Source organism: Rhinoderma darwinii, chromosome 3 (assembly GCF_050947455.1).
Source record: "Rhinoderma darwinii isolate aRhiDar2 chromosome 3, aRhiDar2.hap1, whole genome shotgun sequence".
In the NCBI taxonomy this organism is placed as follows: Eukaryota; Metazoa; Chordata; class Amphibia; order Anura; family Rhinodermatidae; genus Rhinoderma; species Rhinoderma darwinii.
The window spans coordinates 205,067,695-205,095,530 of record NC_134689.1 but is presented as its reverse complement, the minus strand read 5'-3'; the positions used below and the strand labels follow the sequence as shown (position 1 = coordinate 205,095,530).

The 27,836-nt window shown below is 42.8% G+C and overlaps 1 protein-coding gene across 2 annotated transcripts in view; it reads right to left on the bottom strand.

Moving 5' to 3' along the window:
* Nucleotides 1-27,836, bottom strand: part of COG5 (component of oligomeric golgi complex 5) — a 383,955-nt gene that overhangs the window by 355,388 nt on the left and 731 nt on the right. For both annotated transcript variants that reach the window (XM_075857265.1, XM_075857266.1), the window contains exons 2-5: nt 24,366-24,505; nt 19,020-19,077; nt 1,235-1,289; nt 1,086-1,155 (exon numbers count right to left, since the gene is read on the bottom strand). In XM_075857265.1, the coding sequence (XP_075713380.1) occupies nt 1,086-1,155; nt 1,235-1,289; nt 19,020-19,077; nt 24,366-24,505 (323 nt within the window). The remainder of the gene's footprint in view (nt 1-1,085; nt 1,156-1,234; nt 1,290-19,019; nt 19,078-24,365; nt 24,506-27,836) is intronic.

The following is a 27,836-nucleotide window of genomic DNA, read 5'->3' as shown; positions in this document are numbered from 1 at the left end:
GCTCTCGGCAGACAAGCTGAACAAAACTGATCTCTGGCGAGAGATCACACAATCTTGTCCTTGTCTGCCGAGAGCTGAAGAGTGAGTGAGAGCATGCGTGCGCAGCTCCAATGCCGCTGCATTCACATTCTTCTTCTCTTCTGTTCCGTGGTGGCGTCAGAGCTGTGCGCGTGCGCACACACTGTCGCTCTACTATCTCCAGCTCTTGCTGTGACACTGTCCATGGCTTGCCAATTACACGCCCCAATGAGAGTTCAGGGGGTTATTTAAATATTGGGCACCAACTATAACGCCACCGATATCTAAATAACAAAAGCATTAGTGAGGCCTCATCTAGAATATGCGGTTCAGTTCTGGGCCCCAGTTCATAGAAAGGAAGCCCTGGAGTTGGAAATGTATAAAAGAAGAACAACAAAATTAATAAGGGCATGGAGATCCCCTTTAAATAGAGTTTTGCTCATGCTTTATGGTTTTCTTTTGCCTTCCCCTGGTTCAAGAGGGGTAAAGTGAGATCTACAAGTGTTGTTTTTCCTCTCTCTCTACTTACTCATATCACTCTGCCCTCCCCTGGATGAACCTGAATGACATATGTCTTTTTCAACCATACTATCTGCATTGTTGCTGTGTATGACTAACACCAAGGCCTAGTTCACAAAGTTTTTTACGCTGTTTTTGACGCGGAAACCGCAGCAAATAAAACTTCCAAAAATGCATCCCATTGATTTCAATGGGAGGCAGAGGCATTTTTTTCTGCGAGCGGAGAACACGCTCGCGGGAGAAAGAAGCGTCATGCCCTTTCTTCAGGTGTTTCCGTTTCTGATCTCCCATTGACATCAATGGGAGGCAGAGAAAGCGGTTTTAACAGCGTTTTTGCCCGCGGCCGAAAAATGCAGCAAAAAAATGCCGCAAAAGACGCGGAAAGGAGTGTGCAGGCAAGTTAAATTCCTTCAGGAATTTTGAGGCAGATTTTTCCACCTGCAAAAAAACTTATATGAAGAATACGACTGAACAGATATTAGCAATCTACTTTCTGTCTAATGTGTATGGCCAGCTTAAAAAAAAAGCTTCAGTTCTCATGTACTTACTTGCAGACGTGCCAGCTGTGCAGTGCGAGATACAATTTTGTTATATGGATCAACAATCTTCGTTCTGATTCTGGAAAGGACAAAACCGGTTGTTCAATATACAATATTTGGTAGTCAATTTATTATTAATACAAGACAATGACACTTACCTATCAATTGCACTTTGCAGTGCTCCAATACGAGTCTGCATCATCTGAAGAACACCTAAAAGATATATTAATACAATGTAGAAGTTAAGCAAATAAAAAAAGTTAATAATGGGAAGTCCATTTTTTTTAATTTTTTTAATTTACGCTACCAAACAACTTTAAGAATCATTACAAAAAACAGTTTACAAGAAGTCTAAGCTATGAACATTAAGGGTATGTGCACACGGTGAGAGGCTTTTACGGCTGAAATGACACTGTTTTCGTTTCAGCCGTAAAAGCTCCTCCTCGTATTATGCGAGGCGTCTGTGACGCTCGTAAATCTTGAGCTGCTCTTCATTGAGTTCAATGAAGAACGGCTCAAATTACGTTGCAAAGAAGTGTCCTGCACTTCTTTGCCGAGGCAGTCAATTTACGCGTCGTCGTTTGACAGCTGTCAAACGACGATGCGTAAATTACAGGTCGTCTGCACAGTACGTCGGCAAACCCATTCAAATGAATGGGCAGATGTTTGCCGACGTATTGTAGCCCTATTTTCAGGCGTAAATCAAGGCATAATATGCCTCGTTTACGCCTGAAAATAGGTCGTGTGAACCCAGCCTTAGGGTGTATGTTATACAGCACTCTATATGAAGGTGTGCTTTAGTTTCATTTAGGCTGGATTCCTACACGCAGTATTTGATGCTGTTTTTAGAGCCAAGCACAGAAGTGGATACCAAATAGAGAAAAGGTATCTTTGTACTTTTTCACCAGGGAAGAAAATACAAACTATTTGTTAAATATAAAAAAGAAAATTAAGAAAAAAGTAAAAATAATTGGACTCAGACTAAAGAAAATATCACAATATAGCCAGTGTTAAAGCGCCATCTGCTGTTGAGCAAGAAAAATACAGTGACTACTATATGTTGTGCGCCTTGAACTATAAACATAAAAAATAATGGAGTATTTTGCTGAAAGGAAGAAATAATTGTGTTAAAAACTCAAGCATCACTCAACTTTACAATACCACACTACTTAATAAAAAAAATTATAATAGTAATGAGAACACTAATTTCAATAACCGCTTATATGTATGCAAGTGTTGCTCTAGTCTGGAGGTACTTTGCATTATACATTAGTGAAACAACAATACCTTGATATAATATTATTACTGAAATAAATCTTGTTAGCCGCAAGAGCCAGAAAAATCTACAGAACAGCTGCAATTCAAATTTCCAGAAATTTCCCATATAATCCGACAGCAGGCTACAGACCGAAGGGTCGAATCAAAGAGCAACGTAGCCCTCATTCAGAAAGCCATAATATGGCTTTATTTTAGCGTCCATATTAGGACCGAAAAACCCGGACCCCACCATAGGGTTCAATAGTATTCTAAGTTGAACCTCGTCTGTGTTAAGCTAGCCTGAATGCCGTAATAGCGACACAATATCCATAGAAAAAAAAGTTGCTTACATTAAATAGAAGTTTTTTTTTTTTTGTATTTACAACAACTGGATTGCATTACGTAATGCTCCATGCTTACTTCACATGATCCACCCATTTGCCCCAAACTCACAGCGCCCAACTTATATTTGAATTAGTAATAAAAGAAAGATTTTTGTCCCCCCTTCACATTCTTATTGCATTTTTTAAACAATGAAAATGCATCGGTAAAGATATCAGGGTAAAAAAAACAAGACCAAAAAAAAACAAAAAACACTAGCATAGAGCAAATAAAGAAAAGTTGAAATGAAAATTACTTCTACTGGTAATGGGATATTCTTGAACCCATGATGGTACTAGGGAAAAGGATCGAGTACCCATGAAAACGAAACCTATAGAAAACGGAAGATCCTCCCAGTCCTCAGTAGTTTCAGAGAATACTTTTGAAGGGAGACCTGGAAAGTTTAGTATTTATGCGTAACACATATATACAGTATATATACACCAATCAGCCATAACAATAAAACGACCTGCCTTATATTGTGCAACTCCCCCTCTTCCTATTAAAACAGCACTGGTCCGTCAAGTCATGGACTCATCTAGACCTCTGAAGGTGCCCTATGGTATTTGGTAAAAGATGTTAGAGGCAGGTCCTTTAAGTCCTGTAATTTGTGCAGTGGGGCTTCCACAGATTGAACTTGTTTTTCCAGCGCATTCCACAGATGCTTCATCAAAATGAGATTTTAGGTATTTGGAGGCCAAGTCAACCCCTTGAATGTTCCTCAAACCACTGTAGAACAAATTTTTTCAGTGTGGCAGGGTGCATTATCCTGCTGAGGTCACTGCTAATAAGGAGTACAGTTGCCATGAATAGTTGCTCTTGGTCTGCAACAATGTTTAGGGAAGTGGGACATGTCAAAGTAACATCCACACGAATGCCAGGACTCACGTTTTTCTAGCAAAACATTGCCATCGCCGGCTTGCTTTCTTCCCATAATGAATAACGGTTCTAACTCTTACGCACCTGGCCAACCACATGATGTAAAAGAAAAGGTGATTCATCAGACAAGGCCACTCTTTTTCCCAATGCCTCCATGGTCCACTTCTAAATGCTCACATGCGCATTGTAGGAGTTTTTGCCGGTGGACAACGGTCAGCATGAGCACTTTGACCGGTCTTCGGCTACGCAGCCCCAAACAAAGCAAGCTGTGATGTACTGTGTGTTCTGACACCTTTCTAGCATTGCCAGAAGTAACTTATTGAGCAATTTGTGCTACAGTAGCTCTTCTGTGGGACCAGACCAGATGGGTTAGCTTTCCGGCACACATGGATGAATGAGCCTTGTGCTCCCATGACCCTTTTGAACGTTCACTAGTCGTCCTTCATGGGACCACTTGGAGCTCCCCTGACCCAGTTGTCTAGCCATCACAATGTGGCCCCTGTCAGTCAGTCAGATCCTTACACTTGCTCATATTTCCTGCTTCCAACACATCAACTTTAAAGAGGCTTTGTCACCAGATTATAAGTGCCCTATCTCCTACATAATCTGATCGGCGCTGTAATGTAGATAACAACAGTGGTTTTTATTTTGAAAAACGATCATTTTTTAGCAAGTTATGAGCAATTTTAGATTTATGCTAATTAGTTTCTTAATAGACAACTGGGCGTGTTTTTACTTTTTACCAACTGGGCGTGGTACAGAGGAGTGTATGACGCTGACCAATCAGTGACCAATCAGCGTCATACACTTCTCATTGTTCCAGCCCAGCTTCTTTCACTGCACAATCACACTGGGCTGGAACAATGAGAAGTGTATGACGCTGATTGGTCACTGATTGGTCAGCGTCATACACTCCTCTGTACAACGCCCAGTTGGTAAAAAGTAAAAACACGCCCAGTTGTCTATTAAGAAACTAATTCGCATAAATCGAAAATGGTTCATAACTTGCTCAAAAATGATCGTTTTTCAAAATAAAAACCATTGCTGTTATCTACATTACAGCGCCGATCAGATTATGTAGGAGATAGGCCACTAATAATCTGGTGACAGAGCCTCTTTAAGAACGGACTATTCACTTGCTGCCTAAAGCTGGGGCTACATCTAGACATTTTATAGCATACTGCCAAAAAAAAAAAAAAAAAAAAAAATTTGCTGCCCATTGGAATGCATTGATTAGTTCGAAAATCTCTGTTACAGCCTCCCCACATTTTGGGCAAATGTCAGGGTAATCCGGGCGGAATTACCATAGACTGAGGGTTGTGTAGTACAATCTATAGAGAATATATTACTGGGTCATATGCTCAGAGTATTTAAGAGAAACTAGTTTGGGTGTTTCAAGTGCGAGCGACCATTATTCACCTGTAAGGGTACCTACAGTTACTCACTCTCCCACTGGGTTCTTGCAGAAAGAAGTGAACTCTTTAGTGTAAAGGACAAAAAAAATCATCATAGAGCAAGGAAACCGTTCTACCAGGCGGTTCCAGTATAAGGGATGCAAAAATAATAATTAACTCCTTAAGGACGTGGCCTAGCTTGAGACTTTTGGACGCAGCAATTTTTTTCTTCATCTCCACATTCTGAAAGCCATAACTTTTTATTTCACCATCAACGTAGCCGTATGAGGGCTTGTTTTTTTGCGGGATAGGGTACATAGAATGTATTGAATAACTTTCTGGGGGACGAAATGGAAAAAAACAGCAATTTCGCCATTGTTTTAGAGATTCACTTTTATGGGGTTCATCATGCGCTTTAATTAAAATAACTTTATTCTGCGGGTTGACACGATTCCACCGATAACAAATTTTTTGTTTATCTATTTATCTATTTTTTCTGTCAACTTAGCTTTACAAGAGATTGTTGTTTTTTTGCCGGACGAGCTGTATTTTTTATTGGTACCATTTTGGGGTACATTCGACTTTTGGATAATTTTTTATTACTTTATTTGAGGGGCGGGATGAAGAAATAACAGCAATTTTGCCATTATTTTTTAGGTTTCTGTTTTACGGCGTTTACCATGCGGGACAAATATTGCAATAATTTTATAGTAAGGGTTGTTACGGACAAGGCGATACCAGTTTTGTATAGATTTATTATTTGTTGTTTTACTTGTGATTTTTTTTAGTACACTTTATTTAGCTTCTTTTTTATTTTTACAATATTTTATATGGGATTTGAAGCTGGAATGGATACAGCATGAAATATTTTCAAAAAGCATCTCTCAGTTTCCGTTTTATAACTGTGTACTGGGCTCTCTTCTTCTGCACATCCATAGAAAAATCATGGAATATTTGTATCTGGGAAATGTCATATTAGGTAGGACCTTGTTCCCTAGCCAGTCTGAGCAAAGTACCCCAGTCTCAGAAATTGAAGGATTTTGCTATAAACGTCTGGGGTTGTGCTTTATGAAGTGATGGCTAAGGGAGAATGCAGTGGACCCATTCAATAGCAAACAAAAGCTAAAAATATATCCCTGCCATATGTGGTGGAGGCGAGATTTTCCAGGAAAGTGACAGGGGAGAGTCATTCAGTCCTCAGGCAGTCCAACAGAGCAGAGATTGCATCTCCTAAATCAGTTTTCTTGGTCGTCAAGACATTTGCGTAGCTTTTCAACCTGGTCAGACACCTCCGAGAGAGTAGCTTGCATAGGAAGCTGGTCGTTCCGAAGTTCGATAACATACTACTCCACCTCTGTGCCTCTCATATGTCTTTTTAGCAGGGATCCTCAATGCAGGTTGTGAGACCTGTCTGACATTATTATACAGAAAGAAAATATTTTCAAATCTCAGGATTAATATCAGTGGAAGGGTCCGCATAAGCAGGCAGGGCTGGAGGGTTTTGCTCAGTGTGAGCAGTAGCGTGGCCAGTCATCTCTTGGCCCTTAAAGGTCTCTAGTTGGGCCACTGCATCTTGTCACATGGTGTGCCCTAACAGCAAACTTAGAGAACAGCCAGTTTTAGGACCCCAGGGCAGACCGCAGAGGGTTCCCTCAGTCTCCGATCGAGTCACTGGGTTTCCGGTGACGCGATCGAAGAGGGAAATTCTCTGTGATCATGCCGCAGTCACAGCCGGCAGCAATCAAAGAGTTAAACAGCTGGGGTTGAAGTTTCCTCCGATCCCAGCTGTATTCAGCAGACTTCGCCAAGTAGAGGAGCTGTAAGCCTTTTTTACAGAGACGCCCAAAGACGTTGCTGTACACTTCGGACCTGCACCGACCGCCGTCAAAAGACAGTGAGCGGTCAGGATATGGTTAATTATGGAAATATACTCCAAAACCATGTACATAAAACTGGGTGTCGGTGGCCAAGATACAATACAGAAGATAGGGTAGTAAGAAAGGCAGGGGGGCAGTGCTGACCTAAAGTTCACAATAAGAAACAGTATTTTAAATAAAAAAAAACAACAAAATAATAAATCCACAAATAGTAGAAATAATTAACCCCTTTAGGACACAGCTTGTTTTGGCCTCTCACATGAAGTCTATCAGGAGGCTGGTCCTGATAGGCGTCCTTACATAGCAGACACTGAGGCCATTGTTTGGCCTCCGGTCGCCATGCTAGCAGTCGACAAACCTCGCAATTTCATCGTGAGGTCTGCCGATTTGCTAGAAACCCCTAAAATGCAGCTATTGCAATCGATCACTGAATTTAAGGGGTTAAATTTAAGTGGTTAAATGCCGAAATCAGAGGAAATCAGCCGCTGATCAGCTGGCCTCCCGGTTTCCGGTGCACAATGTCGCTGACAGTGTGCACCGGGAACCGCGCAGTAACTGTACGTCCTCGTGTGCTAACACACTGGCCACCAGGACGTACAGTTGCGTCGTGGTGCATCTAGGGGTTAAGCGAAAAAATATATATTTTGAAACTGTAAAATATAAATACTCACTGATCAGCAAGTTACCCCTTACCCTACGGATAGCTGGTAACTTGTTGTAACTGGAATACCACTTTAGAAGGGGTTTTCCGAGATCTAAAAAAAAATTATCATTAATAAACCCCCCAAAATACCTTTTGTTAGTTATGCTTTTCTTTCCTTGCTGTAAACATCTGTTTACAACCTTCACTTTGTTTACATCCTTGACTTTGTGGGAAAATTACACGAAGGCGCTGTGATGGCACAGGAGTGGGCATGCGTGGTAAACACTGTTAGTGTAGAAACCACGCATGCTCAGAGACGCTGGAGGAAGAGGATCCGGTCCACTCATTCCCTCAGTGTACAGTGACGTCACCATACATTGAGCAGGCTGGCTGGAAAAACTAAGTGTACGGGGCAGCACCGGAAGTGAAGATTTCAAGATTGGAGACGCATTACGTGACCAGCGCTGGAATCGGGTGTTATAAAAGGAAATCCAAACATTAGCATATTACAAATTTTATTATTTTTAGAAGTGTAGTGAAATAGAAATTAGTTTATAGATTCTGGAAAGTCCCTTTAAATAAATAAAAAAAAAAGGTAGCAGTAAATATGAAAGATATCAACACTATATTATAGATGTTCAGTTAAAGCACCAATCACTACCTTTACGTATCTACTTATACTTTTGAACCGAAATTTCATACATGCAGGAAATGTATTCCTTTGCCATTTGACCTCTGACTGGCCTGGTGAGTACTGGTCCATGCAGTCATTAGCCATTACTACTCTGAAGTTATGCAAGACTAATGCAGTAACATTAAAAGGTACAATTATTGATTAACCACAAATGATCAATGACTACTCTGTGTATCCTCAGCAACAATGGAATGACTATAAACAGAGATGAAAGATAAGATGTGACTGCACAATTTAACATCTAGAATGAAGCTGCCCATACATGTAAATTATACCAGTCGTTTCAGGTGACTTTTCAGATTAAGCTGTCATATGTGTGTACATGAGGAATAACACTATTTCTGGCCACTACATAACTTAAAAATGGAATTTTTAAGAACTTTCCCCTCTGAAGGCGCTCTCTTAGGCCTTATTTACACGAGCGTGTTAAACGTCCGTGGGACCGTTCACACAGTCGTTGTTTCAACGGACCATGTGAAGGGTCGTGGGAAAATAGGACATGTCCTATCTTTTCACGCATCACTCCATAGACTCTCATCTATGAGGGATGCGAGACATCGCGTCCTGCAGCGCCGAGCACGGATGCACCTCGGCCGTGAAAAACTGTCGTTTTATACGTCCGAGGTGCGCAACGCTCGTGTAAATAAGGCCTTATTCTCAGTTTTACCTGAGCTAGTGCATGGAGCCGAACTGCTATCATGTCTGCCATACACAGCACCCACAGAGAATAGGACATCTTGCTCTCCTATCTCTTTGTAGCACGCAGCAGCAGCAAAAGAGGATATCATACAGCAGTACTGAGCAGTGTAGCCGTGAATCCGGCACTGGAGTGGGATAAAAAGAAAAAAAAAAAAACTTAAAAACTGCAGCAGCCTCTCGGTGTGTCTCTGCCTCTCTTAATATGCTCTGCCCTACCCACTCCATACACTTCTATGAGAAGCTGTAATCTGATCCTTCAGTGACCTGATAATCCCTCTCCTATTAAAGGAGAGGGATTTAGCAGTAAATTCGTAAGTGAGTCACAGTTAGGAGGGAGGAGGAGCCGGATAAATGGAGAAAAGCATTTTCTATAATAAGATATATATTACAAATTTTCTTACATTCATTTACACTACTTATTTATGCAAAGTTTGTTCAAACGAGAGTACCCATTTAAGATAGCGGTCAGCTGAATTTTGGCTCGTGCATGTGTATGGTAATGTGTAAAATGCCCATACACGTCGGATGACAGTGGTTTGAACCCGCCAGTTAAAGGCGGACTGGACTATCATCTGATGTATATGGAGCAGTCCCGACTTTCCCTGACGGCAGATGTCGGGAAAAGAATGCTCGGGCACGTTGGATTTTAACATGCCCGATCCTTTGTTCCCGCAGGTAATACGTTGCTGACAGAGCTGTCTGGTAGTGGCATATTCCCCTCTCCACATTGAATACACATGCACTCTTGGCTGAGCAAGCATGCGTATGCGAGAGTGGGGACAGCTGGTTGGCTGATAGCGGTTGGCTGAATGCGTGTTCACTATGGACACTTTTCTATACATTTTTTTTTGCGTAACATCTAATTTTTTTTTTTTGTAAATTCTTTATTTTTGTAATAAAGTATTTTAGGGAGGGGGGATGGGATACAGGAAAGGAAAAAAAAAACACGGGATGGGTGGGATAGTAACACAATAACAAGTCATGTTAAACATATTCCCTTTGGGGGAGCTAGCTGACTAATACAAATAATCAATAACTATCTAATTAGCGTATATATTTTTGTAGTTGAAGAGCAGATATACAGAATTATACTTTCACAGGGTCTCGAAGGTATCCGCTTATTAGTCCGATGTGAGAACTATAGTTTCTTATGTCATGGTGTTAATTCGTTGTGTTTGTGGTAAGTGTGCTTCTATGTCTTTAGAGCCATAGAACGTAGACCAGTCATTCCAGATGCTCAAATAATTATCATATTGTAGGTTCCTAGACCATTTGCTCCTTTCATAGGATTGGATGAGATTGATCTCTTTTAACCATTCTAGAATTGTGGGAGGGTTTCGTATCTTTCCAATGTCTCGCTATTAAAGTTTTTGCTGCGTTCAAAAGATGTGGTATAATGGAATTTGAGTTACTATATTGATGAGTAATGTCCAGATTTAGTAATACCAGTTCTGGTGTAAGAGTGATAGTATTTCCATTATATTTGCTTAAGATCAATTCAATAGTTTGCCAAAAATGGGAGATATCACAGCACTTAAACCATATATGTAGCATGGTACCTTTTTCTTTATTACATCTCCAGCATATAGGTGAGTGATTCTGGTCTATTTTATTTAGTATGCCCGGTGTTTTATACCATCTTATGATTTTATAATTGAGTTCCTGAATTCTTGTAGAGACTGAGAACGAGTGGGAATTCTTAAGGATCAGTTTAGATTGTTCCGACGTGAAGGAGGTGTTCAATTCATTTTCCCATTTCGATAAGTATGATGGGAGTGTCTGTGGGGTTATTAGATATTTATACAGTCTCGCTATTTGGCCTTTGACTGGTCTGTTTTGGGATTTTATAAAATTAATTAAATTCCTCTGCTTTAAGTCAGTAATATCCGGGAGGAAAGGTTTGATGGATCCCAGTATGATCTCTGTATCTTGTGGGGTTAACTTTAGACCTTCCAGGTTAGGTATCGACTTCAGGTCTGAAATGATATTATTATTTGCAATGAAATGTCTAACCGGTAGTTTCGCTAGGTCTTTATCTCTGGTTATTCTTTGTTTTAGAGATCTGCATCTATTCGGTATGAGGAATGAAAAGGGTGTGGCCTCACAAATCTTTGGTGTGAGATTGTATTTTTTATTGAGTCTATGCCAAATTCTTAACGTGTTATTGGTCAGTGTATTTACAACTGATTTATATTGGAATTTGTTATATGGGGTGGTCCATATGTAATTTTCCAAGTTTTTATCCAGCAAAGCCATTTCAATATCTGTCCATAATTTCCGGCCGGGATATACGTAACATTCGAGTATTCTGTTTAAATGTACAGACTCACTATATTTCTCAAAATCTGGTAGTCCTATGCCACCCGAGTTCTTGGAACGCGTTAAAGTGTCATATTTTACCCTATGTCCTTTAGTTTGCCAGATAAATTTAGATATTAATTTCTTGAGCGTAGTGAAGAAGAATTGTGGCAAACTAATCGGGAGTGTTTGGAGGAGATATAGGACTCTTGGCAGAATTATCATTTTAATAATATTAGATCTTCCAAACCACGATGTTTGTATCGAATTCCAAGAATTAAGATCTTTCTCTATTTTTTCCAATAATGGTTTGAAGTTTAGTTCATAAAGTTTTGAAAAGTTTGGGATTATCTGTACGCCCAGATATTTAATACTGGCAGAGTTATTTTTAAAGGGAGATAGTTTTAATAATGAATTCCAGTTTACTGTATTGATATTAATATTCAAGAGTTCTGATTTGGAATTATTGATTTTGAAATTGGATATTGAGCTAAAGATTTTGAACTCATTAATCAAATTCTTGAGCGACTTTTGAGGGTTAGATAGGATAATAAGCATGTCGTCTGCAAATGTGGCTGTTTTATGCTCAATTTTATTGCATGAAATGCCATTAATATTTGTGTTGTCTCTGATTTTTTGGGCCAAGACTTCCATTGTTAGGACAAATAGTAACGGGGATAAAGGACAGCCTTGTCTTGTGCCATTCCTAATTTCAAACGATGAGGATAGCTCGCCATTGATCTTAATTTTAGCCGAAGGATTTATATATAGAGCCATTATTTTATCTAGTATGAAGTCTGGGAAGCCAAATTTTTTAAGGGTTAATTTTAGAAATTGCCAATCTACCCTATCAAACGCTTTTTCTGCGTCGGTCGCCAGGAGGGCTATCGGGATATTATGTCTTTGGGCATATTGAATTATGTTGAGTATTCTCATTGTATTATCTTTCGTTTCTCTGTTTGGAATAAAACCCGCTTGTTCGGGGTTTATAAGTGACGGTAATAATGGCTTTATTCTATTTGCAATTACTTTGGCATAAATTTTGACATCGTTATTTATTAGTGATATTGGCCTATAGTTGCTACAGACTGTAGGGTCTTTTCCCTCCTTAGGGATCAGGGTTAGGTGGGCCGTCATAGATTCCTTCCGGAATGGATTGGCCGAATTAGTGTTATTCAGGTAATGGGTAAGGTACGGGGTCAGGATGTCCTTAAATTCTTTATAGTAGGTAGCTGAAAATCCATCAGGGCCTGGGCTCTTTCCTTTTGGGCTTTTCGTAATTATTTCTTCAATTTCCTGGGATGAAAAGGGAGCATTAAGTATAGTTTTTTGAGGGTCAGAAATCTTAGGTAGATCAATTCCATCCAACACTGTATTTATATTTTGTGTCTTATCTTGATAAGATTGCTTATTGGTCTCTAGATTGTAAAGTTCTTCATAATAAGCATTAAAAACTTTAGCTATGTCTTCTGTTGTATGTTTGAGGGTGTTCGCTTTATCCTTTATTTTTGGGATGTAGGTTGTTATTTCATGTTTTTTAACCAGGGAGGCAAGTTTTCTGCCGCATTTATCAGAGTGTATATATGAAATAAACTTAGCATAATGTAGGAACTTTTCTGTATTGAGATTCAATATATCCTTAAGTTCCGATCTCAGTCTGAATAAGTCTTTTTCAGTCTTAAGACAAAGAGTTTTTTTGTGTAACTGCTCTAGCTTTTGGATCTTTACTAACAATTCGTTCATCTCTTTATCTTTTTCTCTTTTTTTCCTGGAACCTAGTTCAATCAAACATCCCCTGATAACTGCTTTGTGGGTTTCCCATATGTTAGCATTACAAAGGCCATCTGGGCAGTTCTCATTGAAGAAGTGTTTTAAACACTCCGAGATGTATGTTTTGTCCTCTGTGCGTTTCAAAAGACTTTCATTAAATTTCCAATTAAATGCCCGTCTTTCTTTAGGATTCAATTCCAATGAGAGAAAGTGGGGAGCATGATCTGAGTGTGTTATCAGACCGTAGCTTGTTTTTGTAATCGAACCAAGCATGGCGTGTGGTACTAGTATATAGTCAATTCTAGAGTATTTTTTATGAACTGGTGAGAAAAAGGAGAAATCCTTAGTAGTCGGATATTTTATTCTCCATGCGTCATTTAGTTGTGAGTCTGCTAATAATTTTTTGATAAGCTTAAGTTGTTTGTATGTTATCACTGAGGAATTGTTAGAGGTATCTAATGAAGGTTGTAGTGGTACATTGAAATCCCCTCCTAATATTAGCAAACCTTCTTTGAAATAATCTAAGGTCTCGAGTGTAGATTTAATGAACTTGACTTGTCCTACATTTGGGGAGTAAATATTTGCGAAAGTAAACGTTTTACCAAAGATACTGCCCTTGATAAATACGAATCTTCCCTCTGGGTCTATTTTGGTTTCTTTTAGCTTAAAAGGAGTTCTTTTATTAATAACTATGGATACTCCTTTATTCCTCTTAAGGGGCGATGAAGAATTAAACCATTGAGTGAAGGTTTTGTTTTTTGTAAGGGGGGTGTAGGATTTTTTAAAGTGGGTTTCTTGGAAAAATATAATATCAGTTTTCCGTTTTTCTAGAAATTGAAGAATTTGTAGTCTCTTATGCGGGATATTAATACCTTTTACATTATACGTAGCGATATTCAGTTCAACCATAATCTAAATGGCAAGATGTAGCAGCTAAATTTTGTATAGTCAGCATGGTGATATTGCGGTACAATATGTAGGGAGATTTAACGAGGATAGGAGAAGGCGATACTAGAGAATAGGGAGGAAAAAAAGGGAAAGAACATGTTTCAAAAGTGAAAACAATTATTATTTTATGCAGCTGGTTGGAAACAGAGGGGTCTCCTCTTTCCACACCAGAGTAGTTTGCAAAAGAAATTACCATTCTTGGGGGGGGTGTCAGGCCTCAATTATAGTAATGGAGTCTCACACTCCTGGGGCTCCCCCCAGCAAAATCTTAGGAAATAGTTAGCAAGAATAACAACCAACATCAGCTATACCATGCATTGATAACAAAACTATGTCATGGGGTTATGATAACTAGCGAACCATAAAATAGTATAAATTCAAGGTCAGTTAACATTAGAGAATAAAGGATACATCTTAGTCTCTTCAGAGGTTCATGGACCCTGATGGGTCATGGCCTAGAAGGAATAAAAAGAAAGCAGAGAAAAAATATTTCCATCTTCTGGAGAAGAATGATATCTTTGTTTGTAGACTCTTTAGAGGAGTAATAATCTCCAGTCTATTCCATTTTAGTCTCGTTCCTCTCTGTCCCGTCTTTTGGGGGTTTTCGATGGATCTGCCTCTAATTTTTTCATTCTTTTGGTTTTTAGTGGTGTAGTTTTCTCCCATTCACTCGAAGTGGGAAGAGATGGTAAATTCAGTTTTTCTTCTGATGTAATCCAATCTGGGATCTGTATATGATTTAATTCCAGTTTGTTTAGCACATAAGGAAGGTCATCTGGCGTCTTGATTGTTAGCGTTTTGTTTGCCCAGGAGATCATCAATCCAAATGGAAACAGCCATCTATATATAATGTTTCTTTCCCTGAGGGCTCTAGTTAGTGGTTGTAGTTGTCTCCTCAGGTCCAAAGTAAGTTTTGAAAGGTCTTGATAGATTTGAATTTCACTCTCCTCGTATTCGATTTTTTTCGCACTTCTGGATTTTGCCAGTATCTCTTCTTTGGCCCTGAAACTTTGGAGGCAGCACAAGATATCTCTGGGCTTGTCTTGGCCTATCGATTTTGGTCTGAAGACTCTGTGAGCTCTTTCTAGCCCAATATCAGGATTTTCTTCTTTACCCAAAAGTTCATTGAAAATTCGATTCAGTACAATTGGTATATCTTTGTCTGTTACCTGTTCGGGTATGCCTCTTATTCGTAAGTTATTTCTCCTTGATCTGTTCTCCAAGTCATCTATATGGAGTTTTTGTAGATAAACTTATTTTTGTTTATCAAGGAGGATTTCTGTGACTTTTTCTGAGTGTTGGATGATTTGGGTGCAAGTTTCTTCCAGAGTATGTACCCTTGTGAAGACTTGTCTCACGTCACCTCGTAGTTCAGATATGTCATCTTTCACTGTTTGAGTGAATTCTTTAAATAGGCTCTTGATGCATTCAGTGGTTGGCAAAGTTTTTATGTAGTCTTTAAGATCCATCTTGTCTTGTGACGTTTCCGCTTCTTCTTCACTTTCTGACCAAATAGATGCTATTGATTGTTCGTTTGTTTTATCGTCCGTCTTTGATCTGTTGCCTTGTTTATTGTCAAAGGTCAATTTTTTGTTGGGTTTGTCGCTCTCAGATGCCTTTTTTGGGGTTTTACTATTTCTTTCTTCGCTCGGATTTCTGGATGTTTTTCCCATGGTTGTTATGTAGAATGTAATTTTGCTGGGGAGAATGAGGTAGGCTTTATTTTTTCATTACACTTTGGTCGAGTGTTGGTGAGTTGATCTTATATTTTGTTTTCTTGAGCGTATTACTTTGTCTCTTGTGTTGAGGATGTTTTCCTTGTATGGCACAGGGGGTTCTTCAAGTAGTTCTAAAGAATTAGTAAGTGATAGAATGGCTGGATGATAGTTCTTGTGTCGCAATGTTCGTCTCTTATACGGTGTATTTTTTTGCTTGTACAGAACTAGGGCTATTTAGATATTTAAATGATGTATCACATGCAATATTGTTTTGTTCCTGATCTGTGGAATATTTTCCTTGCATAGAGCTAGGCCAAATTAGAAAGTTCAGTAGTGTAGATAAATAATGGTAGGATGACTAGGCGAAGTTCTTCATGCATTAATGTTTTGCCCCAGGTGTAGGGGGAATTTTCCTTGTGTGATACTGGAACTGTCTCGAGATTTCGGCAGTGCAGATAGGTGATGGAGTCACCAAATGATATTTCTCTTGCAGTAATGGTTTGTTCCCTTATGCAGAGTATATTTTCCTTGTGTAATACTGGGGCTATTTAACTAATCAAGTTGTGTTGGTAAATACTAAGCTAGCTAGGCAATGTTCCCAATATCGTAAGGGCCCCTTTTTTTTTTTTTTTTTTTAAATTTTCCAAAGAAAAAATATCTCCTGTTTCCACGCTCTGTCTGCACACCAAAGTTTAACCTCTGCACTGCACCGCTACGAACCGCCTGCAATGTATGCCAGTGACACTCTGGTCACCTCCTCTGTGCCTCCGCACCAGGACCAGGATCGCGTCTGGGGCCGGCCGGAAATTTAGTCCGAGGCTTCACTGGTGCCGCTAGGCCGCTGCCTCAAAGGTCGGTATAATAGCCCTGGACTCACCGGCACTGGATCCCCCCCGGACAGCGGCGCCCTCTGGAGTGTCGTACGGCCGCTTCCTTTTCTTTTCACCTTCCTTTAGTGTTCCGGAACTGCGATCCCTGTTGGGCCGGCCGGAAATTTAGACCGCGGCTTTTAAAGTGTCGCTAGGCCGCAACGGCCAAAGTCCTCGCGCTGACTCCAATCTCGCCGGCGCTGGGTCCCGCAGGTCGTCGGCACCGCTTGCAGCGATATGCCGTGTAGAAGAGGCTGTTTAGCCAGGGGATGTGCGGTTTTTATGACCGAATCTCCGGAGCCCCGGTAAATCACGTCCTCTCTGTCTCTGCGCTGGCCACGCCCCCCCGTAACATCTAATTTTGTGTTAAAAATGTTGCAGCGTTTATCTCCTGCAACCTGCATGTATTCTCAAACATTGCAGGCTGCTTAGTTCTGTCCAGTGTGAAATTTGTCAATGGAGCTCACTTTTCAGCCACTCCAGGATTCTCCTGAACACTCATCTAAGTTGTATTCTTATTAAATATACATACATACATACATACATACTGCAGGAAACTACCGGTGAATTTTTTTTTTATAAAGCCCAATTGATGAAATGTTTTTAAAACACAAAAAAACAGGTAGAATGTAATAAAAAAATTTTATTCAACTGGTGTACATAGCCTTCAGGGCTAGTCATATAGCTATTTATAGCTCTTTAGCCCAACCTTCTAATATAATTTAGCCTGAAGTACAGTTACTTAGTGTCTGGGATTCATTGAAAATGCAAAGAAAATATAGAATTTCACTATATAGCCAAACAAGTCAATTAGATAAAAAAAAAATTGAAATGTGATATTTAGAGTAGAAAAAAGTAAAACGCACAGCAATATATTGGAAAAAATGCTTAAAGGAAGGGGGTCGCGAAAAAAATATTTTTTATATCAATTTGCATTTAGTGTTTTATTAAAAAAAAAAATATTTGTGTGTGTGTGTGTTTTACTTTTTTATTTTCTAACTTTTTCTTCCCTATGGGGGCTGCCATTTTTTTTCTCATTTGTGTATGTGTCAATTAACGACACATACAGACATGGAATACGGCACAAACATCCCCATAGAGAATGCGAACGGGAGCCGTTACATTCACTATAGCATATGGCGTCTGTGTGGGAACGGCGCATGCGCCGCTCCCACGCAGTCCAAATGGAAGGTCTTCGGCCGAGCGACATCCGGCGCCATTTTCTTGTGGACCAGAAGCCGCGGCCGGACAGTAAGATTACTACTTCCGGTCGCGGCTTCAGGACATGTGTTCTGAAGCAAGCACTAGAAGCGGAGGGAGCAGACGGAGCGGACTGACCAGAGGGAGCGGCTGCGGCAGGAGCAGGTAAGTTATGTTTGTGTATGTTCGTGTTTTACTGTGTGATTACCACTGTATGTAAACCTACTACACTGTGCATTCGCTCAAAAAATGGCGGCACACAGTGTAGGAGGTTTGACCGTTCAATCCCCTCCTTTCTCCTGGCACTAGCCATAATAAAGGAGGGGGGATTGCTTAAGGACGCTAGAGCGAGTGTGTCTTCTCAAATTTTGCAGCATAAAGCAATGTGGTTGCTTTACCACATGCCAATGCTGCAATTTTGGGAATTGCTCCCTCTGGTGACCAGCACAGGGAAATGTTATAAATTAGAATCGAATTTATAATATTTCCTGACTCGTGAAAAAATTAGAGCAATGTTTAATCATTTATATACTAACAGTTTAACTAAAAAAAAAATAAAAATTTTCTAGCGACACATTCCCTTTAAAACAATCAAGATTGGTGGTAGTCCGACTGCCGGGACTCTAAGGGTATGTTCACACAGAGTTTTTTTGCAGCCAGAAAATTCTGCCTCAAAATCCTATTTGGAATTTTGAGGCAGATTTTGGTCTGCACGCCGTTTGCCGCGATTTTCGCTCGCGCCCATTGAATGCCACAGGCAAAACCACCTCGAAATACGCTTTCCCTGCCTCCCATTGATGTCAATGGGAGGTCAGAGACGTGAACGCTCGAAGATAAGGCATGTCGCTTCTTTTTCCTACGAGACTGTTTTTACGTTTGCGGGAAAAAAATCGCCTCCGCCTCCCATTGAAATCAATGGTAGGTATTTTTCGGACGTTTTTTGTCGAGTTTTCCGCATCACAAAACGTGTAAAAAAAAAAAAACTATGTGTGAACTGACCCTTAGAGCCCTCAGAATAAAAGGGGCACCGTAGCTCCTTCACTTATTTTTCCAGCACAGCCGCCACCATTCACTTCAGGAGGAATGCTGAAGGAACCTCTGCCTCCCATGGTTTTCAGGATTGGTGAGGGTTTGGACATTCGGACCCCCACCAATCGCCATGCTATGGCATATCCTAGCAACATGCCATAACATTATCAAATGGGAATATCCCTTTAAAAATTATTATAAAGCATAAAAAATTTGATTTAATACAATACATATGGGACCTGGCAAAATATAAAAGAATATGTCAAAGTCAAGGAACAAGAACTTACCTTCTAAAGACTCCATTCCTGTTGCTTGTGCCAAAAGGTCTTCATGTCTTGCAACCACCTAAAGAGATGAACATTGATATGTTTTCTCAGCAAATATTTTTACCAAGGAGCTACTGTACAAACCACATGTTGACAAATTGTCAAATTCTTTTTTCTCCAATTCCCATAAATCTAAGGTCATTTTAAAGAGGCTCTGTCACCAGATTATAAGTGCGCTATGTCCTACATAATCTGATCGGCGCTGTAATGTAGAGAACAACAGTGTTTTTTATTTTGAAAAACAATCATTTTTGAGCAAGTTATGAGCAATTTTAGATTTATGCTAATTAGTTTCTTAATAGACAACTGGGCGTGTTTTTAATTTTTACCAACTGGGCGTTGTAAAGAGGAGTGTATGAGGCTGACCAATCAGTGACCAATCAGCGTCATACACTTCTCATTGTTCCAGCCCAGCGTGATTGTGCAGTGAAAGAAGCTGGGCTGGAACAATGAGAAGTGTATGCTGCTGATTGGTCACTGATTGGTCAGCGTCATACACTCCTCTGTACAACGCCCAGTTGGTCAAAAGTAAAAACACGCCCAGTTGTCTATTAAGAAACTAATTTGCTTAAATCTAAAATTGCTCATAATAAGCTCAAAAATGATTGTTTTTCAAAATAAAAACCACTGCTGTTATCTACATTACAGCACCGATCAGATTATGTAGAAGATAGGGCATTTATAATCTGGTGACAGAGCCTCTAAGCAAAATAAATTCTTTAGGGTCAGTTTTTTTACACGTTTCTTGACACAGTAACCGCGTCGGAAAATGCGCAAAAAAAAACTGCCCAAAAATGCCTCCCATTGATTGGGAGGCGGAGGAAAAAGAAGGGACATGCCCTATCTTCGGGCGTTTACGTCTCTGACCTCCCATTGACATCAGTGGGAGGCAGAGAAAGCGTATCCCGCTGCGTTTTTTGCCTGCGGCGCTCAATGGCCGCGGGCAAAAAACAGTTCGAAAATTGGCGTGCAGGCAGAGCAAAATCTGCCTCAAAATTCCAAAATTCTGCCTGCAAAAAACTTAGTGTGAACCCAGCCTTAGAAGGAAGAAAACGGTGTCTCAAGCACCACCTATAGGTGACATCCTTGTAAGTTAATGTCTGACCCCTCAAGTAAGATGGCCAATATTATTAGCCAAACCAGACACCCATCTGTGGACCACACTGCTTCTGAGGGTTTGCACTTTGTCGATTTTCCTGTAATCTTTAAAACAGCACAAACGGGGCAGAAAACATGGGAGCAGTTTAAATTCCCACTCCCCCTTAGCATTCCTAGCTAATACCCGAGAGACAATTATTAATGTTAAAATCCAATTACCGGCAAGTAATCATTATTTTTCCCCTACATTTCCATAACAGCACCAACAGGAGACTAACAGATTTTTTAGAGAGGGACAACTGCCTGTAAAAAAATTATAGCCAAAGCTCATATCTTGGTTGGACATCACATCCAATCTGCAGTGTTAAAAAAAATATTCGGACTTGACCACATCGCGGCCTTGCAGATCTCCTCAATTTAGGCAGAAGTGTTCTAAAGCCCAGGAGGTGGAAACAGTTCTGGTTGAATGAGCCTTAACCACCGCTTAGTAGAAGAATCTCTATTTCCTTCTCTAGGGCTTTCTGACGAGAGAAGGGGGTTAGCATAGGAGTAATTATAACATTTTTTTGGCGCTAGAGGGTTGACTTCCAGTTAGTAACTTTGAGCCACAATGTCCATTATCCATGAACTTGAGGATATTATGAACTATATCTGGTAGGGGGATTTTAGTTTGCACATCCTCTGGCATCATTGGGTATTTCTGAGAGATTTTTTTTCCCAAAATGGCCATTAAAAAAAATAACTTTTGCTTTTCTGTCTCTAATTGTGCTATCTTGAGTCACTTCTTTTTTAGAATGCGTAGAAGTGAGTATGAGAAGGAAAGCCTTTCTACTTACCTCATGCTTTTTCTAGTATATTGTCTGGAGTCTCTCTCCTTCACAAGCTGTGGAGCACAGGCTCAACTTGAACCTAGCATTTCCTGCCCAACTACAAAGCCTGATAACCTCCTAGCTGCGGTTCTGGTGTGAAGTTTGACAGAATCAGCAATAGAGTCAGTAATACAATTCGACAGCCTCCTGAACTACTGGCATAGATGACAAACAAGACAATTTCTTTTACTCACAGTAAAATATTTTTCTTGTTCTATTTATCTGGGAAAACAGCACTATGGGCATCAGCCCTTGCCACTAGGAGGCTGACACTAGGTAGGAAAAGTCTTAGACATACTCTTCCCACAGACACTGTCTGAATCAGTTTGTACGAAAGTGGTAGAAAAAGACAGACAACAAAAATAATTAAAAAAAATACAACTATAAACATGTCCATGGTCCCAGAACAACAGGTCCCGGGCCTGGAACAAAGCAAAAAGATTTGTGTTCCCCAATGAAAACAACAAGATAAAAGGTAAACTTTACAGTGAGTACAAAAATCAGATTTTCTCGTTTATATAATTGGGGAACACAGGACCATAGGATGTCCTAAACCAGTCCCAGAGAGTGTGGGAAGAAAATGAAAGGAAAAACGTACAGCCATGTGACTTGCATAACGCACAGCTGCTGAAGCACCTGGCGGCCCAGACTGGCATCAGAGCAGGCCAAAGAATGACTCTGGTAAAATTTGGTGAAGGTGTGCACCATAGCCCAGGAAGCAGCCTCGCAGATCTGAGCAACTAATGCTTAGTGCCAGGAGGCATCAACAGCCTTGTGGAATGTGCAGTGACCCGAAGGGGGAGAACTTTACCCTTGGACCAATAGGCTTCCAAAATCACAGACCAGATCTAATATGCAATGGAGTACTCAGACCCTGCCAATCCCTTGAATGGCCCTTCAGGAACGACAAAAAAAAAAAAAAAATAGGGCTGGAGCCAGGTAGAACGGGACTAGCCATGTCATTAAAACGCATCTGAGATAAAGTGGGGTGGAATAGCAGAGCATAGAAAATGAGGTTGGGTCAAGTTGTAAGACGCCAAAGTACATCTGCGAGCAGGTTGACTAGGTAAACGTACCAGGTCCGGCGAGTCCAGTCTGACACCTCCAGGATCGCCTTCCCTCTTGAGTCTCCTGAGCTTCGACTACGATGGCCCCTAAATCCCTCACGTCTGGGTGAAAAACCTCTCCCAGATCCAGTATTTCCCGACTCAAATTCTGCAGCACAGTTGTCCAGTACTGGAACTCTGACAGTGAGGATACATGACACTCTGCCCATCGAAGTATCCGAGAGGACTCTCACAGATGTCGACTCCTGATGCTGCCTTGGTAGTTCAAATAGGCAACCACCGTGGAGTTGTTGGTCTGGATTCTAACCGGGCAACCCCGGTGTAAGAGGGTCCAATGGGAGAGAGCCAGGAACATTGCCCTTTACTCCAAAGGTTGATCTGCAAGGGTGACTACTCCTTGACCACGTGCCTGGGACAGCGTGAAGGCCAATAACTGCACCACGCCCGGACAGTCTGGCATTCGTTAAGATAACAAGACACTGGAGGGGAAGAAAGAACATGGCCGGGGAAGTCTCCCACCAGTACAACTCCTAACAGAGTAGGAGACTTATTTGTTCCACTGAGTTCTGAGACTTGTCCCAGTGCAAACGAAACATCATCCTGTCCTGCACTTGCATACAAGAGTGGATGGAAGACAGAGAGTTCCAGCAAATTAGAAGCATCTTGGCTCGAAGGGTCTTGATCTCGTCTTCCGGGAGATGTGGAGAAACTCCATGCACTGAGTTGGGACCAAGGAGAATTTCTTCTCGTTGATGGTTCACCCGAACCTTTCCAATGTGTCCAGAGTGATGTGGAGGCTGAAAGTATTGTACTTTCTGGAGGGAGCCTTCACCAAGTGGTCACCCAGGTGACGGATGACAGTGACAGCCCTGGAACAGAGAAGGACCATGAGAGTCGCCAGGACCTTGGTGAAAACCCGCGGTGAGTCTGAAGGTTGAGGGCAACGAACTGGACTGGGAGAAAGCAAAAGCGAGACAGAAGGGGGCAGGCTGGAGAACTCTTTTTTGAATTCTGTCGGCACCACCACCCGAACCAGGGTTTCACCCAGATGAGCGAATCATGTCCCCTGAAAGGAAAGAAGTCCCCCCCCCCCACTCGGACAGCTGACACGAGTGCGCTTCAGGCCTAAGGTATCTTGGCGGAGGAGGACTTCTGGGCCCTGCGGCACAGTTGCCAAGCAGGTCTGGGCTTGAAAGATGGGTGTCTGGGGACACTGGGGTGACTAGTCTTCTTCTCTGGCCTCTGTGAAGATAACGATCTCTGGGAGGAGGAGATAGGAGAGGAACTAAACATCTGAGAACAGAGAGAAAGCTGCGGACGATGCGAGGGGATCTGAGGCAGAAGGGAACTCGTACCACCAGTAGCCTCAGAAAAAATCTTATCCAGACATTACGAAAAAGTCTGCCACCAACAAAGAGAAGGCCAACAAGGGCCATTGGTAGTTTAGTCAATCGTACAAGATTTCCTTTAAGTGCGCTGATTCAAGGGAAGGCTCAAATAAGAACTTTGAAGAGTGTACTGTATCACGTGAAGAGCAAGATTAACCATATCCTGCTGTTGCGCTCCTCTCGAGATACCGGGGTGATGCTGTCTCCCCTCAAATTGAGCTAGTCTTACCCAGGCAGGTGCAAAGACTGGGCTTACAGCAGAACCTGCGGCCACAAACGCAGATATGGTTTGGGAATCCAACTTCTTGTCAAGAGGGTCACTGAGTGATGTCGCACCTAACAGTGGGAAGGTGGTGCTCTTAAACAGCCGTGAGATTGGCGGATCCACAGATCCATAGACTGCAGGGCTTATGCCAAGGAGCTATAGAGGAGGAGTCTGCAACTCAGAGCACAGCTCCCTACCCCCCATCCTCCCTATAGTGAGTTTACCACTCATTTGTCCAGTGGAGAGAATAGATTGGGGTGCAGTAGATTGATCCCATGTAGTTCGTATGGATCCTGATTGCCATGTCCCAAGGCATAGGAAGCAACTAGGAATAGTAAGGAAAAGGGGGAATTTAAACTGCAACCCTGTTTCCTGAACTTTTGGAGGCAGGGAAACCCTCATGGTGCTGTCATGGAGGTGTAGGGGAAAAACTTATTTATTATTGTAAAAAATATTTGAATAGACAGTTGCAAAATCACATGGTAGTTTGAATGCATGAACATAATTTTGTATGGTGTATGCGGTCTACCTGGATATTTTCATTTAAAAATATTGTGTCCATTTATGCAAAATTAGCCGATCTATAAGTAAGCATCCACTTGCTACAAATGCATCCCCACCTGTAAATGCAGCTCTTTATCCAACTGACTGATGCCCTGAGCCAGCTTTGCCAGTTGTTCTGCGATCACAGCCTGATGAATGGACTGGGAAGTATAGGTTTTGACATCAAAGTCATCACAAAGAAAATCAGTGTAGCAATCTGAAACACAAAAAAGATTTGTCATGGGAACACATCATGCTGTAGAACAGACTGTGTTTATCAAGAAATGCAAAACTGTGTGTAGTATTTGTTATAAAGCTGGCTACAGCGGAGAACTAATCCACGCCTGTACCATATAAAAAAAAATGTATTCAAAAATACTTATTTTACAACACAAAGTCATAAATAAAAGGCAAAGAACAATACAAGGTGGGCTGGGCACACATAAAAAATATGAATAAAATAAATTAAAGATGAAATAAAAGGCTGCACTTGCACTTTAAGCTAGTTGTCAAAAAGGGGCACTATATGTTAATATTTAAAGGTATAGTGTGAGTTCACTAAAATTAGGATTATTTGCAGATTGCTCCCATATAACAATCCGTAGCTTGTGTCTATATTTTGTAGCGTAGTTGCAGTGGCTACAAATAAAGTCTCTTGTCAACAAATCAAACCCACTCCTGAAGAAGTTCACAGGCGAGAGCAGTACAGGGATTAGGTACACCGTTCATGATCTAATACACTCAGCCTAGAGGCCATTGTAAATGAGTATTACCAATTCGTAATTGCGGATAAGAACTACGGTCGTTTGCATGGGGCCTCACACAGCCATTTCAGGATAGGGAGAAGCAAGGTCATATTTTCTTAAAGACAAATCCCTGCCTACGTGATAACTACTTTATCTCAGAACCTACAGAGACATTTATATACATGTTTGGGAATGATAGTAGCAGTTCTTTATACAATTGACACTTATAGAACCTGTAGACTTCAATTCAATAAAGTCATTTGTCCACCTAAAAGGGTTTTCCAGGATTAGAAAAAAGGATTTGCTTGATTCTCCAGAACAGGGCAACGCCTGTTCACTTAAAGTAGGATGAACTGCAGTACCAGATACAGCTGATGGACAGGGATGGCACATTTTCTGGGGGAGAAAAGAATATCCGTCTTTCTAATCCTGGAGAACCTGAAGGCATCTCTAACAAATACAAGCTGGGAGACCACTGTAATTTAGAATGTAAAGTACTGTGGATGTGGCCACGTGATCCCACTCGACCAATCATTTAACATACATGGTGTGCTTTTTAACATGATGTGACTATTAGATCTCTTCCTCTGGCACATAGGAAGGCTGGAGACCCAGTGGTCTGGCGCACAGAAGAGCTGAAGAAGCAGAGGTCTGGTACACAGGAGAGCTGGGGACGCAGAGGTCTGGTACACAGGAGAGCTGGGGACGCAGAGGTCTGGTACATAGGAGAGCTGGGGACGCAGAGGTCTGGTACATAGGAGAGCTGGGGACGCAGAGGTCTGGTACACAGGAGAGCTGGAGACCCAGTGGTCTGGCGCACAGAAGAGCTGAAGAAGCAGAGGTCAGGTACACAGGAGAGCTGGGGACGCAGAGGTCTGGTACACAGGAGAGCTGGAGACCCAGTGGTCTGGCGCACAGAAGAGCTGAAGAAGCAGAGGTCTGGTACACAGGAGAGCTGGGGACGCAGAGGTCTGGTACACAGGAGAGCTGGGGACGCAGAGGTCTGGTACACAGGAGAGCTGGAGACCCAGTGGTCTGGCGCACAGAAGAGCTGAAGAAGCAGAGGTCTGTTACACAGGAGAGCTGGGGACACAGAGGTCTGGCACACAGGAGAGCTGGGGACACAGAGGTCTGGCACACAGGAGAGCTGGGGACGCAGAGGTCCGGCACACAGGAGAGCTGGGGACGCAGAGGTCCGGCGCACAGGGGAGCTGGGGACGCAGAGGTCTGGCGCACAGGAGAGCTGGGGACACAGAGGTCTGGCACACAGGAGAGCTGGGGACGCAGAGGTCTGGCACACAGCAGAGCTGGGGACGCAGAGGTCCGGCGCACAGGGGAGCTGGGGACGCAGAGGTCTGGCGCACAGGAGAGCTGGGGACGCAGAGGTCTGGCGCACAGGAGAGCTGGGGACGCAGAGGTCTGGCACACAGGAGAGCTGGGGACGCAGAGGTCTGGCACACAGGAGAGCTGGGGACGCAGAGGTCTGGCGCACAGGAGAGCTGGGGACGCAGAGGTCTGGCGCACAGGAGAGCTGGGGACGCAGAGGTCTGGTATATAGGAGAGCTGGGGACGCAGAGGTCTGGCGCACAGGAGAGCTGGGGACGCAGAGGTCTGGCACACAGGAGAGCTGGGGACGCAGAGGTCTGGCACACAGGAGAGCTGGGGACGCAGAGGTCTGGCGCACAGGAGAGCTGGGGACGCAGAGGTCTGGCACACAGAAGAGCTGGGGACGCAGAGGTCTGGCACACAGGAGAGCTGGGGACGCAGAGGTCCGGCACACAGGAGAGCTGGGGACGCAGAGGTCCGGCACACAGGAGAGCTGGGGACGCAGAGGTCTGGCGCACAGGAGAGCTGGGGACGCAGAGGTCTGGTACACAGGAGAGCTGGAGACGCAGAGGTCTGGCACACAGGAGAGCTGGAGACGCAGAGGTCTGGCACACAGGAGAGCTGGGGACGCAGAGGTCTGGCACACAGGAGAGCTGGGGACGCAGAGGTCTGGTACACAGGAGAGCTGGGGAAGCAGAGGTCTGGCACACAGGAGAGCTGGGGACGCAGAGGTCTGGTATATAGGAGAGCTGGGGACGCAGAGGTCTGGCGCACAGGAGAGCTGGGGACGCAGAGGTCTGGCACACAGGAGAGCTGGGGACGCAGAGGTCTGGCACACAGGAGAGCTGGGGACGCAGAGGTCTGGCACACAGGAGAGCTGGGCACGCAGAGGTCTGGCGCACAGGAGAGCTGGGGACGCAGAGGTCTGGCACACAGAAGAGCTGGGGACGCAGAGGTCTGGCACACAGGAGAGCTGGGGACGCAGAGGTCCGGCACACAGGAGAGCTGGGGACGCAGAGGTCTGGCACACAGGAAAGCTGGGGACGCAGAGGTCTGGCGCACAGGAGAGCTGGGGACGCAGAGGTCTGGTACACAGGAGAGCTGGAGACGCAGAGGTCTGGCACACAGGAGAGCTGGAGACGCAGAGGTCTGGCACACAGGAGAGCTGGGGACGCAGAGGTCTGGCACACAGGAGAGCTGGGGACGCAGAGGTCTGGTACACAGGAGAGCTGGAGACGCAGAGGTCTGGCACACAGGAGAGCTGGGGACGCAGAGGTCTGGCACACAGGAGAGCTGGGGACGCAGAGGTCTGGTACACAGGAGAGCTGGGGACGCAGAGGTCTGGCACACAGGAGAGCTGGGGACGCAGAGGTCTGGCACACAGGAGAGCTGGGGACGCAGAGGTCTGGCACACAGGAGAGCTGGGGACGCAGAGGTCTGGTACACAGGAGAGCTGGGGAAGCAGAGGTCTGGCAC